Source organism: Anomaloglossus baeobatrachus, chromosome 1 (assembly GCF_048569485.1).
Source record: "Anomaloglossus baeobatrachus isolate aAnoBae1 chromosome 1, aAnoBae1.hap1, whole genome shotgun sequence".
In the NCBI taxonomy this organism is placed as follows: Eukaryota; Metazoa; Chordata; class Amphibia; order Anura; family Aromobatidae; genus Anomaloglossus; species Anomaloglossus baeobatrachus.
This window is the reverse complement of record NC_134353.1, coordinates 54,691,034-54,710,393: the sequence shown is the minus strand read 5'-3', so window position 1 is coordinate 54,710,393 and position 19,360 is coordinate 54,691,034. Positions and strand designations below refer to the sequence as shown.

General features: G+C 46.8%; 1 protein-coding gene across 1 annotated transcript in view; it reads right to left on the bottom strand.

Annotated features, from left to right (window-relative positions):
- POLR1A (RNA polymerase I subunit A) overlaps positions 1-19,360 on the bottom strand; it is a 155,288-nt gene that overhangs the window by 15,095 nt on the left and 120,833 nt on the right. The window contains exons 23-26 of the mRNA XM_075332180.1: positions 18,811-19,032; positions 16,597-16,808; positions 13,187-13,354; positions 4,813-4,948 (exon numbers count right to left, since the gene is read on the bottom strand). Of these exons, the coding sequence (XP_075188295.1) occupies positions 4,813-4,948; positions 13,187-13,354; positions 16,597-16,808; positions 18,811-19,032 (738 nt within the window). The remainder of the gene's footprint in view (positions 1-4,812; positions 4,949-13,186; positions 13,355-16,596; positions 16,809-18,810; positions 19,033-19,360) is intronic.

Sequence of the window (19,360 nt, the reverse complement as noted above, 5' to 3'; positions counted from 1 at the left end):
CTGCCCCATAGAGTAATATTGGTCCGAATGGAATGCGATTTTTTTATCGCATTCCACTCGCACCATTTTTCTCGCCGTGTCTCCTAGGCCTTCGATGCTTTCCCCAGCACAACTTGTGTGATCTGCCTTCCCTGATGACTTAGATGCTTTCTCCAGCACTACTTGTGTGATTTGCCCTCCCTGATGACTTAGATGCTTTCCCCAGCACAACTTGTGTGATCTGCCCTCCCTGACGACCTAGATGCTTTCCTCCAGCACAACTTGTGTGATCTGCCCTCCCTGATGACTTAGATGCTTTCTCCAGCACTACTTGTGTGATTTGCCCTCTCTGAACACAAGGATTGATCAATGCAATGCTGAAAAAGGCAGCTGAACACAAGGTCAGTTACGCACGACATATCATGAGGTCTTGGGGAGACGAAGAAAGAAACCGGTATTTTTATTTAATTCTAGAAAAAAAACAAGGAAGGTGACCATCAAAGAATCAAATATCAGCCCACTCTTGCATCTTAGACTATGAACAAAAGGGGGCAACAGGAAATTAAATGGGTTGTCCAGGTTAAAACAATTTATGTTGATAACTTGTTGATCGGTGGGGTCTGACCACACTGATGGGATGAGGGAGCGGCAGTGCACATATACTATATGCACCCCATTCCTTCCATATTGGGCTGCTGACTGCTGCGGTTGTCATTTTCCACCAGCCCCATGGGGTAGGAACGGAGTGTCGAGGCATGCGACCATCTTGTAACGTTGTCTGTTTCCCCAAAAATAAGCCCTACCCTGAAAATAATCTGATGTCCTTTGGGTGCCGTGCAATAAGTAAGGAGACAAACCGTTAGTGTAAGTGCGCACGTTATGTATTTGGTGCAGAAAGTTCTGCACCTTTTGGAAGTGTAAGCGCTGCAGATCCGCACCCTAAACCATCAGGGAATCAAATATCATCTTTACAAACCACCATGTAACAGGACACCTAATTAGCCTTTCAGCCATTTGTTTTGCCCACTCCTAGTGTTGCCAACCTTCCCCTAGGCCTTGACTTTGCGATTTCTTAAAAGCTGGAGGATCACGTACACTGTTATGATTCAGTGACCGAGGAGGATCAAAAAGAGGACAAAATCTAGGAAATCCAGAGAGTCACCAGAGTGGTTGGAAACTCAGCTGACTGTAGACCTCACACTGACAACCCAACCAGAAGTAGCCATGGGACGTACCTACGATGACCTAGTCGCCTCGACACAACCAGAGAACTAATGCTTCCTAAAGGGAGAAAAACATGGAAAGCTAATTTTCCTCAGAGCAGTTCATAGCCCCCAAACATATAAAGCTGGTGAGACAATATGAAACACAATACATAGGTAGAAAACAGATTCAGCAAAGATGAAGCCCAAACTATCTATATAGGAAAGGACAGAAAAGAGCACTGTCTGCAGCCACACAAAACTCTAAAAAAAACAACACACCTGATAGGAAAAAAGCTGAGACCAAACGACCTCTCCCCCACTATATCAGTACTCTGGTGTTACTGGGATTCAAGCAAAACAGTAATATAGAGGAAGGACTAAAAGTAATACCAAGCATGATAAAACACAGATACATTGCAGACTATGGAGCAAGGTACACAGACATTCCCAGCAGGGAATGATCCAACTCCGCCCAGAACTCCACACAAGCAAAATCAGGAGACAAGCCTTAATACCTCCAAAATAAACAACAGGAAAATGGAAACAAATCCAGCAGAGGTACAAGACCAACTTATCTGTTAGGAGTTCCGGTAGAAACAGAAAATAGGGCAGGCTTCAGAATGTTCACAGCACCACAGGAAGCAACATTGATCGCCGGCCCAGACCAAGGGAAAACTACTCAGTTATGTAGGCCCAGTCTGAACAACCTGATTTCCAATCATCATCAGCTGTCTGGCTTCTGTTAAGCAGACCAACTCCACTACCAGCACTGGCCACAAGAGGGAGCCCCAAACTCGGAACCCAGTCTAAATGTGTTCACAACAGTACACATTGTGGATATCATTCTCATTATTGTTTATATGGCATCTCAAATCTCACTTTCGATCTTTATGGTTTTCCTAAAGCATCCATAAAAATGTTAGCCAAAAGCTAAATACTGACCAAACAGGAAGTCTTACTTAGCCCATAATCTATTTTTTTTTTTAACCCTTCTTCAGTCGTCTAAAGGTGAAGATCGAATCATAGTCCAAAAAATAAGAAACTTACATTGCCTCATATAGGATGACGTCTTGGTCTATAAACTCGTTATCTTTATACTGCTCACATTACACAAAAAAACACAAGCAAATGTGCTTTTCTTACAAGGTTTAGGCAACTTTTATTTATTTTTTCACTACTTTAAAAAAGAACACAAAAAAGGAAATGAAAAGTAAAAAAAAAAAAAAAAAAAGAAGAAATAAAGCTAACCCCCCAACAGACAAAACAAAAAACCCCGCAAACCACACTATACAAGTTTGCTATCACCATAATAATACTGACAAGGAATCATATTCTCAGGTCATTTTTACAGCTCGATGCACAATATAAAATAAAAGAAATCAATCGCGAAATGGCATTATTTGCTCAATTTCCCCTCAGTTTCCAATGGTAGAAGTGTGGCATTCAAAACTAAGACCTGTCTCCCCCACCCAAAAAAAAGCCTTCATACAGTTATATCAATACAGAAATTAAACACGTTATAGGTCTTGGAAAAAGAGAACAAATATATATTTTTATATATATATATATATATATATATATATATATATATATATATATAGGTTGGATGTGAAGCCTGTGTATCTAGGGTGATGATTTCTCGAGGGAGTGTCTTTCCCAGTAATACAAGATGGATATGAAGTCTGTGTGTATCCAGGGTAATAGAACTTTCTTGTGGGAGTGTCTTTCCCAGTAATATAGGCTGGATATGAAGCCTGTGTATATCCAGGGTGCTGCTGTCTTCATATATCAGCACAGCTTCTATCCTATACCTATTTTCTCTCTTTTTCTATAGCCTATTTTCCCTGCCCACCCTGAGACTGCACATGCTTTCTCCTCTTGCCAAATAGCGAATATCTGTGTACAACCCCCCTCCCCGCTGCCATCTTTAACTCTGAGAGAAGGGAGGGAGAAAGCTTTGATGGATCCGTAACATTGTGTAATTTAAAGGATGTACACACTCTGCCGCTGCAAACCGGTAGAACATTTTTAATGAAAATGGTTAAGAAAGTTGCAGTCAAAGTACTTTTATGCCTTTTTTCTAGGACAGGATCCCTTTAAGTGTTGTTCCTCCGACTCCCTTTTAACAACATTTTTATCTGCTTTATAGGAGTGATAAACGCTTCCTTCCCTGTGACAGGAGATGAAGCAGCCTCATCTTTTTGCAAGAGAATAGTCAGCTTTTGAGATAATGATCATAAAACAAAGCATAATAAGCCCAGGACAATGATAACCTGATAACGCCGCCATATTAAAGGGGCAGAACCACAAATACAAGAAGGTTTGAGAAGGTATAAAATAGAGTTGGGGAACCTCTGGCCCGCGGGCTGTTTGCAGCCCATGATTACTTTTTCTGCGGCCCCCGGGCACATTCATGGGAACCGCAGTGCTCGAGCGGCAGTGGCAATTTTGCCGGCCTCCAGCCCTTTAAATCCCAGTGCGTGATGCGAGTAAACGCTTCTTCCAGATCCTGATTGCAGCCCGTACATTGTAACAGACTCACTAGTAAAGAAGCTAGAATGTACGAGCTCCTTCCAGGACCTGACTGCAGCCTGTACATTCTAGGCTGAACCCTGGCCTGTGCTCACGTGCTCAGGGCTTACCTTGTGGGCAGGGTAAGCAGCGTGCTGCGCTCCTATCACAAAAGAAGAGGTGCAGCAGATGCCTTCCTGCTGTACATGCCTCCCGGACCTGTGCTGTGTGACTCCTCCCCCCCAGGTACTGTGAGTCCGCAACCCCATACCCCCGTGCTGTGTAACCCCTAGTGCTGTCCATTGTGCCACCTAATATGCTCTCCGTGTCGCCACCTAGTGCTGTCCGTGCCCCAGCATCTCCTGCGATGCGTACGCCCCTGGTCCCTCCTGTGATGCCTACACCCCGGTCCCTCCTGCGATGCGTACGCCCCCAGCATGGAAAAAGCATGGAAAAAAAAAAAGCATGGAACAAAAAAGCATGGAAAAAAAAGCATGAAATAAAAGCATGGAAAATAAAAATCATGGAATAAAAAAAGCTGAGAAAAAAAAGCATGACATAAAGCATGGAATAAAAAAGCATGGAGTAAAAAGCATGGAATAAAAAATCATGGAGTAAAAAAATCAGAAAAAAAAGCATGGAAAAAAAGCATGGAAAAAAAAAGCATGGAGTAAAAAAGCATGTAATAAAAAAGCATGGGAAAAAAAAGTATGGAATAAAAAAATCATGGAATGTAAAAGCATGGAGTAAAAAAATCATGGAATAAAAAAAGCATGAGGAAAAAAAGCATGGAATAAAAAAGCATGGACTAAAAAAGCATGAGAAAAAAAAAAGCATGGACTAAAAAAGCATGGAATAAAAAAGCATGGAAAAATAAAAGCATGGAATAAAGAAGCATGGAATAAAAAAAGCATGAGAAAAAAAAAGCATGGACTAAAAAGCATGGAATAAAACGAGCATGAGGAAAAAAAAACAACATGTAATAAAAAAGCATGGAATAAAAACGTACAAAAAAAAAAAAAAAGTACGGAAAAAATAAAAAATACAATAAAAGTACAAGTTTTAATTAGGTTTTTGATTTTTCTTTACCCAGCGGACACACCCGACTCCCGCTTACCTCGGCCACACACACGCGGGTCAGCTGCTTCTTCAGTTTTTTCACTTTCCTCGTGGCTTTCTTAGTGGGGAGGACGGGTACGCTCATCATGGGAGTTTTTATATTGGAGCTCGCAGTCAGTAAAATTTCCCTAAGTCTGAAAATGTAAAAAACAAAAATTAATAAATTACACATCCATAAAAAGTAACAACAGTTTCCCCATTAACCCCTTCACCCCCGGGCGTTTTTCCATTTTTTTTTTTCCTCTCCTTCCGAGAGCCGTCACTTTTTTATTTTTCCGTAAATCTTCCCATACGAGGAACTTGATTTTTGCGGGACGAGCTGTACTTTTTTTTTTTTTTAAAAAAAAACCCCATATGTTTTACCATATAGTGTACTGGAAAACAGCAAAAAAATTTCAGGTGTGGAAAAACAGCCAAAATAGTGTGATTGAACAATAGTTTGAGATATTTTACTCACAGTGTTCACTATATGGTAACACTGATGTGTCGGTGTGATGCCTGAGGTCAGTGTGAGTTTGTAGACACCAAACATGTATAGGTTTACTAAAAAAAAAAAAAAAAAATCACAAAATTGTCCAAAAAAAAGTGGTGCACGTTTTGCGCCATTTTCCAAAATCCGTAGTGTTCTCATTTTTCGGGATCTATGGCTCAGTGACGGCTTATTTTTTTGCATCTCGAGCTGACATTTTTAACTCTACCATTTTTGTGCAGATGATACATTTTGATCGCCTGTTATTGCATTTTGCGCAAAATTTGCGGTGACCAAAAAACGTAAGTTTGGAATTTTTTTGCCGCTACGCCGATTATCGATTAGATTAATTGATTTTATATTTTGATAAATCGGGCGTTACGATATAATGTAAATATGCGTATTATTTTTTTAACCCTTTAATTTTCAATGGGGTTGATTTGAACTTTTAGGGGTTTTTTTTTTTAAAACTTTTTATTTATTTATTTATTTTTTTTAAGTTTACTAGTTCCCCTAAGGGACTACAACAATCAGCAGTCTGATCACTCTTCCATTTCTCCAAATCACAGCTATGCAGCTCAGATCTGCAGAAAAGCTGCTCTCCTCTCACACACTGCCCTCTGCTGGCAGTGATAGAAAGTGACTCATGATAGCTATGATCACGTCACGTGACTTCCCATGGGGGAGGGCAAGTTATGCTTCTCAGCTGAAATGTGCGCGGATCCTCACACGATCCATGACGTACCCAGTACGTCATGTATCGTGAAGAGGTTAAAGAACTTGTCCAGTTACCAAAACTGATTTTTTTTTTTCTGATAAATCTTGCTAATATGTGCCCCTCAACACATCTATTATGTTTTTTCAGCAAAATTACCTTTCATTGTGCACTAGCAGCACACGGTCATTGCTGGCTCCAGCTCTGATGGGGTTAATCTCTCCTCTGACTTCCTGTGTTCAGTTCCTACAAGTCCCAGAATTCTTTGTGGCTTTAGGGCGGTGTCTAGCTTATCTAACACACCCATTGTGTCTAATACACCCACTCTGCTCCCACCCAAACCCTCCTCCCTGCCTCTTCCCAGTGGATGTGCACTCAGAGAAATCACAGATACAGCAGCTCTGCACAGCCAGGGGAAGAAAGTGTGTGCGTGTATATACAGTGTGTGTGCGCGTATATACAGTGTATGTGTATATATACAGTGTGTGTGTGCGTATATACAGTGTGTGTGCGCGTATATACAGTGTGTGTGCGTATATACAGTGTGTGTGTATATATACAGTGTGTGAGTGAGTGTGTATGTGAGTGTGTATGTCATACTCACCTGTCTGCAGGGTCCGGGTGCCATGCTTGCTTCCAGCCCCTGTCTCGGTCCCGCCGCTCTGGCTGTGTGCAGTCTCCCCGGTGCATGCACGAAGCTTGTAGGACCTGGCCGTGGATCACCTGATGCAGTCACCTGACGCATCAGCTGATCGTAGTCTCGCCGGCTTTTTCGCGCCCGGCCGGCTATCAGCTGATCCTGCCGTCAGGGGACTTCATCAGCTGATTACCGGCCGCTCCTGCAGTGATGGGCCAGGATCAGACTCCGCTCCAGGAGCTGCCGGTCATCAGCACAGACGTGAGTATTTATTTATTTATTTTTTTGCACTGATGCATCTGCTGATTGTATAATCGGCTTTTATACAATCAGCAGATGTGTGATGTGATTCACATCCTTTATCCTGACACATCATCTGATCGCTTTGCCTTCCTTCCAGCAAACCGATCAGATGATATTGGATCCTGATTGGACGGCGCGGGACCCTGACCCAGGATTACTGCGGAGGGGGGTTTATTTCAATAAAGATGGAGTCACTAATTGTGTTGTGTTTTATTTCTAATAAAAATATTTTTCTGTGTGTTGTGTTTTTTTTTTTTTCTTATCATTACTAGAAATTCATGGTGGCCATGTCTAATATTGGCGTGACACCATGAATTTCGGGCTTAGGGCTAGCTGATAATATACAGCTAGCCCTAACTCCATTATTACCCGGCTAGCCACCCGGCATCAGGGCAGCTGGAAGAGTTGGATACAGCGCCAGAAGATGGCGCTTCTATGAAAGCGCCATTTTCTGGGGTGGCTGCGGACTGCAATTCGCAGTGGGGGTGTCCAGAAAGCATGGGCACCCTTCACTGTGGATTCCAATCCCCAGCTGCCTAGTTGTACACGGCTGGACACCAAAATTAGGCGAAGCTCACGTCATTTTTTTTTTAAATTATTCATGAAATTCATGAAATAATTAAAAAAAAAAAAGGGCTTCTCTATATTTTTGGTTCCCAGCCGAGTACAACTAGGCAGCTGGGGGTTGGGGGCAGCCCGTACCTGCCTGCTGTACCCGGCTAGCATACAAAAATATGGCGAAGCCCACGTCATTTTTTTTTTCTTTTTGGGTAAAAAACTGCATAGAGTCCTGGATGGAGGATGCTGAGCCTTGTAGTTCTGCAGCTGCTGTCTGCTCTCCTGCATACAATGAACATTTTGAATAAGGAAATGACATCAGACCTTTTTTATTTTTTTCATCAACAATCTTTAATGGCATTGTGCACTGATTAAAAACGCAGTGAGCAAAAACGCAGCAAAAAAGGCACCAAATCGCGGCAAAAACGTGACATGCAGCATCCGGTCACCTGCACTACAAGTGCCAGAGTGGAGAAAGATAGTGACATGCAGCACACTATGTGTCAGAGCAGAGCATGTCACTGTCTCCACTCCGCTGACCTCACAGCCCGTACACGCTGCGATGGATGCAGGGGGACACAGAACAAGTAATCGGCCGACACTGGAGTCATCTGATTACTTGGGATGAATTGAGCAGTAAAATGCTCTGGTGCTCGATGGGCGAAGCCCATGCCGTTTTTTTTAAAAAAAAATTAATTAAAAAAAAAAAAAAAAAAAAAAATCACATTGTTTGTGGGCTCCCGCTGCATTTTCTGTTGCTAAGGGTAACCAAAGCAGCTACTGGCTGCTAGCCCCCGCTGCTTGGTGTTACTTTCACTGGCAATAGAAATGCAGGGAAGCATTTTTTTTTTTTTTTTTTATAAAGGTTTTTCCCTGAAAACGTTTTTAAGAAAATGACGTGGGCTTCGCCATATTTTTGTATGCTAGCCAGGTACAGCAGGCAGCTACGGGCTGCCCCCAACCCCCAGCTGCCTAGTTGTACCCGGCTGGGAACCAAAAATATAGAGAAGCCCTTTTTTTTTTTTAATTTCATGAATTTCATGAAATAATTAAAAAAAAAAAATGACATGGGCTTCGCCGAATTTTTGAGTCCAGCCAGGTACAACTAGGCAGCTGGGGATTGGAATCCGCAGTGAAGGGTGCCCAAACTTTCTGGGCCCCCCGCTGCGAATTGCAGTCCACAGCCGCCCCAGAAAATGGCGCTTTTATAGAAGCGCCATCTTCTGGCGCTGTATCCAACTCTTCCAGTGGCCCTGGTGGCAGGTGGCACGCTGGGTAATAAGGGGTTAATACCAGCTATGTTTTACCCGCTGGTATAAAGCCCGAGATTCTAAATGTCAGGCCAAGGTTGACCTGGCCATTAAGAATCTCCAATAAAGGGTTAAAAAAAAAAAGACCACACAGAGAAAAATACTTTATTAGAAATAAATACACAGACACAGTAGGGACTCCATGTTTATTACTCCCTCTCACCCCTCCACGATGGAGAGATTTCTGTACTGACCATGCCAGGAGAGAGCGAGGGAAAAGAGAGCGAGCGAGGGGGGGGAGGAAAAGAAAGCGAGCGGGGGGGGGGGGGAAGAGAGCGACCGGGGGGGTGGAAAGAGAGCGCAGGGGGGAGGAAAAAAAGAGAGCGCGGGAGGAAAAAAAGAGCGCGGGAGGAAAAAAAGAGCGCGGGAGGAAAAAAAGAGAGCGCAGGGGGGAGGAAAAGAGAGCGCAGGGGGGAGGAAAAGAGAGCGCAGGGGGGAGGAAAAGAGAGCGAGGGGGGAGGAAAAGAGAGCGAGGGGGGAGGAAAAGAGAGCGAGGGGTGAGGAAAAGAGAGCGCAGGGGTGAGGAAAAGAGCGCAGGGGTGAGGAAAAGAGAGCGCAGGGGTGAGGAAAAGAGAGCGCAGGGGGGAGGAAAAGAGAGCGAGGGGGAGGAAAAGAGAGCGAGGGGGAGGAAAAGAGAGCGAGGGGGAGGAAAAGAGAGCGAGGGGTGAGGAAAAGAGAGCGCAGGGGTGAGGAAAAGAGAGCGCAGGGGGGAGGAAAAGAGCGCAGGGGGGAGGAAAAGAGAGCGCAGGGGGAGGAAAAGAGAGCGAGGGGGGAGGAAAAGAGAGCGAGGGGGGAGGAAAAGAGAGCGAGGGGTGAGGAAAAAAGAGCGAGGGGGGAGGAAAAGAGAGCGCAGGGGGGAGGAAAAGAGAGCGAGGGGGGAAGAGAGCGAGGGAAAAGAGAGGGGAGGGGAGAGAGGGATAAGAGGGGGAGAGGGATAAGAGGGGGGCAGAGAAGAGGGGGAAGAGGGGAGGGGGAGAAGAGTGGGGGGAGAGAAGAGAGTGGGGAAAGAACAGGGGGGGGGGCAGAGGTGCTCTGTCACCAACTGTCTCCACTCTGTGACTTGTGGTGCAGGTGACAGAGTGCAGACAGTTGGTCCCATGCAGCAGGACAGGTGGCAGAGCACAGCGGTGACATGCCTGCCAGTGTCTTGCTGCTGGGAGGAGCAGATGATCACACTGCCCGACACCGGCCGCTCTCCTGACATCGCAGCAGAGCGGGCGGGTGGAGAGTGTGAGCACATACTTACGTGCAGGGGGGGGATTCAGCTAAAGACCCCCCCTGTACTGCACCCTGGCGCCCCGTGTCTCAGCCTCTCTGCAGGACGCCGGCTCCACAGTGACGTCCTCCGGCTCCTCCCCTCGATGCTGGGCTGTGACGTGCGGTAGTCACCGCCCACAGCCCTGTCACTCAATCTGAGTGGCGCCGGCATCCTGTGACGTACCCGTCTTGTTTGAGAGCCCGGAAATGCCGGGACGTCAGAGGATGCCGGCGGCCACAGCTCCAGGGGGTCATGTGACTGGCACTGAGCGTGCAGGATAGCGCCGCTCAGCGCCAGAAATGGAAACAGAAGGCAATGGAGAAGACGCCTAGAAAGGTAAGTATAGCTCATACAGAAAATAAAAAAAATGGGTGAACCACCCCTTTAAGATCTGTGCACTTTAAGAATACCTTCAAACATAAAAAAAAAAAAAAAGGGAAAAAAAACATTAAGTAGGAACTATCTCCAAAGGGTGATATAAGCATGACTGTGTGTGATACTACATATTCCCTGTAGTGGAGACATACATCACCAAGCACTATGCCAAGCCATACATCACCAAGCACAATGCCAAGCCATACATCAAGCACAATGCCGAGCCATACATCACCAAGCACAATGCCGAGCCGTACATCACCAAGAACTATGCCGAGCCATACATCACCAAGCACAATGCCGAGCCATACATCACCAAGCACAATGCCGAGCCGTACATCACCAAGAACTATGCCGAGCCATACATCACCAAGCACAATGCCGAGCCATACATCACCAAGCACAATGCCGAGCCGTACATCACCAAGAACTATGCCGAGCCATACATCACCAAGCACAATGCCGAGCCGTACATCACCAAGCACAATGCCGAGCGCTACATCACCAAGAACTATGCCGAGCCATACATCACCAAGCACAATGCCGAGCCATACATCACCAAGAACTATGCCGAGCCATACATCACCAAGCACAATGCCGAGCCATACATCACCAAGCACAATGCCAAACCATACATCACCAAGCACAATGCCAAGCCATACATCACCAAGCACAATGCCGAGCCGTACATCACCAAGCACAATGCTGAGCCATACATCACCAAGCACAATGCCGAGCCGTACATCACCAAGCACAATGCCGAGCCATACATCACCAAGCACAGTGCCGAGCCGTACATCACCAAGCACAGTGCCGAGCCGTACATCACCAAGCACAATGCCGAGCCGTACATCACCAAGCACAATGCCGAGCCGTACATCACCAAGCACAATGCCGAGCCGTACATCACCAAGCACAATGCCAAGCCGTACATCACCAAGCACAATGCCGAGCCGTACATCACCAAGCACAATACCGAGCCGTACATCACTAAGCACAATGCCGAGCCGTACCTCACCAAGCACAATGCTGAGCCGTACCTCACCAAGCAAAATGCCGAGCCGTACATCACCAAGCACAATGCCGAGCCGTACATCACTAAGCAAAATGCCAAACCATACATCACCAAGCACAATGCCAAGCCATACATCACCAAGCACAATGCCGAGCCGTACATCACCAAGCACAATGCTGAGCCATACATCACCAAGCACAATGCTGAGCCGTACATCACCAAGCACAATGCCGAGCCGTACATCACCAAGCACAATGCCGAGCCGTACATCACCAAGCACAATGCCGAGCCGTACATCACCAAGCACAATGCCGAGCCGTACATCACCAAGCACAATGCCGAGCCGTACATCACCAAGCACAGTGCAGAGCCGTACATCACCAAGCACAGTGCCGAGCCGTACATCACCAAGCACAATGCCGAGCCGTACATCACTAAGCAAAATGCCAAACCATACATCACCAAGCACAATGCCAAGCCATACATCACCAAGCACAATGCCGAGCCGTACATCACCAAGCACAATGCTGAGCCATACATCACCAAGCACAATGCTGAGCCGTACATCACCAAGCACAATGCCGAGCCGTACATCACCAAGCACAATGCCGAGCCGTACATCACCAAGCACAATGCCGAGCCGTACATCACCAAGCACAGTGCAGAGCCGTACATCACCAAGCACAGTGCCGAGCCGTACATCACCAAGCACAATGCCGAGCCGTACATCACCAAGCACAATGCCGAGCCGTACATCACCAAGCACAATGCCGAGCCGTACATCACCAAGCACAATGCCAAGCCGTACATCACCAAGCACAATGCCGAGCCGTACATCACCAAGCACAATACCGAGCCGTACATCACTAAGCACAATGCCGAGCCGTACCTCACCAAGCACAATGCTGAGCCGTACCTCACCAAGCAAAATGCCGAGCCGTACATCACCAAGCACAATGCCGAGCCGTACATCACTAAGCAAAATGCCAAGCCGTACATCACCAAGCACAATGCCGAGCCGTACCTCACCAAGCACAATGCTGAGCCATACATCACCAAGCACAATGCTGAGCCGTACCTCACCAAGCACAATGCCGAGCCGTACATCACCAAGCACAATGCCGAGCCGTACATCACCAAGCACAATGCCGAGCCGTACATCACCAAGCACAATGCCGAGCCGTACATCACCAAGCACAATGCCGAGCCGTACATCACCAAGCACAATGCCGAGCCGTACATCACCAAGCACAATGCCGAGACGTACATCACCAAGCACAATGCCGAGCCGAACATCACCAAGCACAATGCCGATCTGTACATCAAACACAATGCCACATGTCGGATGGAGTGGTGTAAAGCCGCTGTCACCACTGGACTTTGGAGACATGTTCTTCTCTCCATGACGGAGCCCAGGGCACAAGGGCCATACAGACGCGGTTGGGGGAGTTTGGTGGAAGAACAGTCCCATCCAACACCTATAATGGATATAGTGACCCCGGAATCCCCCTAACATAGTGTCCCCGCACAAATGCTCTTCTGGATGAAGAGGACAAAATCCCCTCCATAATCTTTGAGAAGTGTAGGAGCTGTTATATCTGCAAAAGCACCACCTCCATATTAGTGGGAGGTGTAATGTGGAGGGATCACATACTTTTGGAAATATAGTGTCATCACACCAAAGGGGCAACAACAGAGGGCATGCAGACTCCCGGGAGCAGCCATCACTCACCTGGGAATACCTAGCGTGACGTTCATCTCTCCTCTGCCGGCAAAGTGGAAGGTGTTCAGTGTCATCTGGGTGGAAGGTTCTCCGATGCTCTGAGCTGCAAGAAGGCCGACCGCGTCCCCGGGGTCACACAAGGCCCGCTGCCACTTCAGCTGCAGCAAAGTCCTCAAACTGTATCCCAAAAAAATAATTACAATGAATGTACTAGAATAAAAGGAAATTCTAGACCATTGAACACAAAAAAAAAAATTAAAAAATCTGCCTTTTTGATGAGAAAACTGATGGCGCTTCTTAACAGACAAATGTGAACAGGTGCAAACTGAACATGAAATATACTCTAAAAAAATATACAGCTGCACACAGCGGCTAAGGTATACAGACACTGAATATAGGAATTTGGACATGAATCACTGCTAAGGAAACCAATGTAAAAATTGAGACACTTAGGGCATAATAAAAGGCCAGTTTTATGTAAGCCCAGCAGCCAGCGTCAAGGCGTATCTCTTATGTTAGGTCCCTACCTAAATGCCTATACCCGGGCAGGCAGGAACCTACTAATAAGAAATAAAAAAATCGCCTTTAGCTGGTGGTAAGAAGTGCTCAGTCAGAAGGGATGTCCCTAAAATCCAAAATGAAAAAAATGTGTGGCACTTTCTAACATACAAATGTGAACAGGTGCAAACTGAACATGAAATAAACACTAAAAAATATACAGCTGCACTCAGAGGCTAAGGTATACAGACACTGAATATAGGAATTTGGACATGAATCACTGCTAAGGAAACAAATGTAAAAATTGAGACACTTATCGCATAAAAAAGGCCAGTTTTATGTAAGCCCCGCAGCCAGCCTCAAGGCGTATCTTTTTTGCTGGGTCACTACCAAAATATGCCTCTACCTGGGCAGGCAGTAACCTACTAATAGGAAATTAAAAACCACCTTGTGCTGGTGGGAAAGAGTGCTCAGTTAGAAGGCTATAATCCAAAATGAAAAAATGGATGACACTTTCTAACAGACAAATGTGAATAGGTGCAAACTGGGCTCACATAAAACTGGCGTTTTTAATGAGCCAAGTGTCTCAATTTTTTAATGTATTTTTTTAATGCATGTCCAAACTTTTATAACCAATGTACATACCTTAGTGTCTCAGAGTGCAGCTGTATATTTGTTAGCGTATATTTTAGGTTCAGTTTGCACCTGTTCACATTTGTCTGATAGGAAGTGCCGTCAGTAGCAGAATCACTGGCAAAAGTGGTCTGTGACCACCCTGAGCCAACACCAGGGAGAAGAAGGCAGGTAGTTAGCAACTATCGTATTTTTAGACGCACTTTTCCTGCCAAAAATTTGGGAGGAAAATGAGGGGTGTGCCTTATAAGCAGATTGTAGCTTATCGGGGTGGTGGTGGAGAATGGAGGCAGGGGCAATGCTGTAGGCTGTGCTGCGCAGCAGGTGGTGAGGCAGGGGCCATCCTGAAAATGTCACCGGTGTGGGCTTCAAATAATGGCGCCCGGAATCAGTGAGTGTGCAGATGGAGCTCTCGGTTCAAGATCTTATCTGTCTTCGGTCCATTGATCTCCCAGCAGCGGACGCAAGGAAAATGGCACCCGGAGGTGGCGCATGCGAATAGGAGACATCAGCTTGTCATTGAGCCCGTAGTGCAATTTATGCATGTGCCAACTCTAGGCGCCATTTCTTTGAAGCCCTCACTGCCAACACTTTCTGGATGTTCCTGTCTCATCTGGGACACCAGCTGCAGCATCGCCCTACTCCACCACCGTCCCTGCCTCCTGTGACCCCACTCCACCTCCTCCCCTTCCTCCTGTGACCCCCGCTCCACCTCCCCCCCTGCCTCCTGTGACCCCGCTTCACCATCGCCCCTGCCTCCTGTGACCTTGCTCCACCATCGCCCCTGCCTCCTGTGACCTTGCTCCACCACCGCCCCCACCTCCTGTGACCCCACCCCACGACGGCCCTGCCTCCTGTGACCCCGCTCCTCCACCACCCCTGCCTCAGCATCACCCTACTCCACCACTGCCCCTGCCTCCTGTGACACCACGCCACCTCCTCCCTTATCTCCTGTGACCCCACTCCACCACCGTCCCTGCCTCAGCATCACCCTACTCCACCACCGCCTCCTGTGACCCCGCTCCACCACCGCCCCCGCCTCCTGTGACCCCACTCCACCACCGCCCCGCATCATCCTACTCCACCACCATCCCTGCCTCCTGTGACCCCACTCCACCACCACCCCTGCCTCCTGTGACCCTACTCCACCACCGCCCCTGCCTCCTGTGACCCCGCTCCACCACCGCCCCTGCCTCCTGTGACCCCACTCCACCACCCCTGCCTCCTGTGACCCCACTCCACCACCCCTGCCTCCTGTGACCCCACTCCACCACCACCCCTGCCTCCTGTGACCCCACTCCTCCACCGCCCCTGCCTCCTGTGACCGCACTCCTCCACCGCCCCTGCCTCCTGTGACCGCACTTCACCACCGCCCCTGCCTGCTGTGACCCCGCTGCACCACCACCCCTGCCTCCCGTGCCCCGCTTCATCACCGCCCGTCTCCTGTGACCCCACTCCACCACCGCCCCTGCCTCAGCATCACCCTACTCCACCACTGCCCCTGCCTCCTGTGACCCCGCTCCACCACCGCCCCTGCCTCCTGTCGCCCCGCTCCACCACCGCCCCTGCCTCCTGTCGCCCCGCTCCACCACCGCCCCGGCCTCCTGTCACCCCGCTCCACCACCGCCCCGGCCTCCTGTCGCCCCGCTCCACCACCGCCCCGGCCTCCTGTCGCCCCGCTCCACCACCGCCCCGGCCTCCTGTCGCCCCGCTCCACCACCGCCCCTGCCGCCCCGCTCCACCACTGCTGCCACCCCCCAACTGGTAAGACAGCACTGGATTATAAAAGACAGACCCCATATTTTTACCTTATTTATACCTCTAAATTTGGGGTGCGTCTTATAATCCAGTGCGTCTTATAAAATGAAAGTTATGGTACCTGCCTGTTACTTGTTAGGCCCATAAGTTAAAAAAAAAATTATCCCGGATAACCCCTTTAATGAAACCCAATTTCAAAAATAATTTTTGCCCTAAATACATGCAGAACCCCCCCTCCCCCCTCCAAAAGTGGACAATCCCTTTAAGTAGTACACAGCATCCATTGAAATTAATGGGCTGTGTGTGATGCATAAACCTGGTGGGTCCTCCATAACTAAAGAAGACGCCCTTTGTATCTTCTGTGGCTAATACTTGAGGGTCCCAAAAAAAAGAAACGCTCCCTCTATTGGAGACTGTGTCTGGGCGTCCGCCTCCAGTAAGGGTATACCCCCAAAAATGGTGGACGACAGAGCAACGTTGGGGGACAAGTAATGGAACGGTGTGGTGCGGCATACATAGCGGTGCGTTACCTCTCAGACGCCACCTTGCACTCCTCGTAGCCGGAGCTCTGCATATCCCGGTGCACAGTGTACTGGTCCACTTTGTCTCGAAAATTTTCAGACACGGATCCAAAATACAGATCTGGGCGGAGAACTGCGATGCACGGGTCCGGACGGCGAGACGACCGCTTCATATACTTATTCCGCACCTTTGGGTCCAGGTCGTACCAACTGTTTAACAGCTGGGGAACAAAAAAAATAAAAGTTTGCATCAATAGGCTGGGGAGGGGAGGGTTAATGGCAATCATCCTTAACTCCTTTACCTGGTATTATACTCATCCTCCAGCAGTTTAATGCTTTTTCGGAGTCCCTCCACGGCGCCATCTTGTACCCGTAACTTTTGACTAGCCGGAAGTCAGAGGTTACATTAGAAGCCCTCAAAACAAGTCTATGAGAGCCAGAATTATGCTCTGATAGACTTGTGCCAATTTGTGACCTTCAGCTCATGAAGTTACATTGCAGGAGGTCAAGAAGTCTATAAAAGCAAGGCTGAGGCTCTCATAGACTTGTGCCATACAAATCAGAGTGAAGAGGGGGTTAATGCCGCGCATCAGCCAAAATGAAGATGTAGCACGTTGATGTTATAAACGTATTCTTTTATTCCATCGGTCTACGCGTTTCGAGGATACACCTCTTCTTCAGGACCAGTGCATCAACATAGTATCTATATATATCTATAATCATACTATGTTGATGCACTGGTCCTGAAGAAGAGGTGTATCCTCGAAACGCGTAGACCGATGGAATAAAAGAATACGTTTATAACATCAACGTGCTACATCTTCATTTTGGCTGATGCGCGGCATTAACCCCCTCTTCACTCTGATTTGTATGCACATCCTTGTGGGGCTGCAGCAGACGCCTTCATCCTATGCTCTATCAGTGGTTGTGACTATCTCACAAGCTTTTCAGGTGAGTGTATTTTTCCTGATCTACCTCACTGATCTGTTGGTATTACACTATCAGCGCTCCTTATTTTTCAGTTTATAGACTTGTGCCAAGTTGTGACCCTCAGCTCGTGAAGTTACATTGCAAGAGGTCAATAGAAGTCTATGAAAGCAAGGATGAGGCTCTCATAGACTTGTACTGTAACTTCATAAGCCGGTACTTACAAATTAGTAGAAGTCTATGAGAGCCTCACCCTGGCTCTTAAAGACATATTGAACTCTTACAATGTAATGTCATAAGCAAGGGGTCACAAATTAGTACAAGTCAATGACAGCCTCATTCTGAGTCTCATAGACTTTAAATATTGAGCTCTTGTAATGTAACTTCATGAGCAGGGAGTCACAAATTAGTACAAGAGTTCAATATAAAAGTCTATGACTCCCAGAATGAGGCTCTGACAGACTTCTACTAATTTGTGACCACTGGCTCATAAAATTACAAGAGCTCAATACAAGTCTATAATAGCCAGAATTAGGCCTTCATAGACTTGCACTAATTTGTGACTCCCGACTCACAATGTTACATTACAAGAGCTCAATATAAGTCTATAAAAGCAAGAATTACGCTCTCAGACTCGTACAAATTTGTGACCACCATCTTATGAAGTTACATTACAAGCGCTCACTATAAGTCTATGAGAACCAGGACGATGCTCTCATAGACTTGTACTAATTAGTGACCTCGGCTCATGAAATTACATTAAAAGAACTCAATATACACTAAGCCTATGAAAGCCAAAACAAGAATCTCATGCACTTGTACTAATTTGTGACTCCCGTCTCATAAAGTTAGATTACAAGTCTATGAGAGCATAATGCTTGCTCTTATAGACATATATTGAGTAATGTAACGTAATGAGTCGGTAGTAGTACAAGTCTATGAGAGCCTAATGCTTATAGACTTATATTGAGCTTTTGTACTAATTTAGCTCATAAAGTTACATTACAAGAGCTCAATTGAAGTCTATGAAATCCAGGACAAGGCTCTCATAAACTTGTATTAATCTGTGACCACTGTCTCATGAAATTACAGTACAAGAGCGCTATATAAGTCTATAAGAGCCAGGATTAGGCTCTCATAGACTTAAAATGATTTGTGACCCCTGTCTCTTGAAACACTGGAGATGTCGGCAAATCACATATTGACAGAGACCAACCGGTGCAACAGCGATAGAAGGTGGCGGAAGTGGTGCTTTAGCTGCTGCATTCTGGGAGCCGTAGTATATCGGTGTCTCACCTGATTAACAGCCTCTTCCCTTCCATATTCCTTTGATCCCTCGGGAGACAGTGCTTTATAAGCCGCCATTTTCTTTTGGGAGTACAATAGGAAGGCCCCCGATCTTTGGGGAGGAGTGGGGTGCTTGGCTCTCCACCTCCATATAAAACGACTGTAGTTATTGGCTTGCTCGGAATCCATTTTGGACAGGACTTCATCCAAGTGTTTTGATTTTTTGATGACCTATCAGCGAAAGATAACCAAACATTGATCAGTGAACTGCTATATACTGACGATACACCAGGACGGGAGTGGTGCGGGACCACGGTATCATTACATCCTATATTATACTGCAGAGCTGCACTCACTATTCTGCTGGGTGAGTCACTGTGCATAAATAAATTAGCACACAAGTGCCAAGATTTGATGGTTGCAGTTCCATCTTTGTTGTTTTGTATCCTGACTGATAATTAAAACTTTGCTGATCTTCTTGCAGTCTTCACTTTTGTTATGTAAAGAAATGATTTTCCTTCTTGAGACATTTCTTTCCCATGTGGTACTATTGCTGACA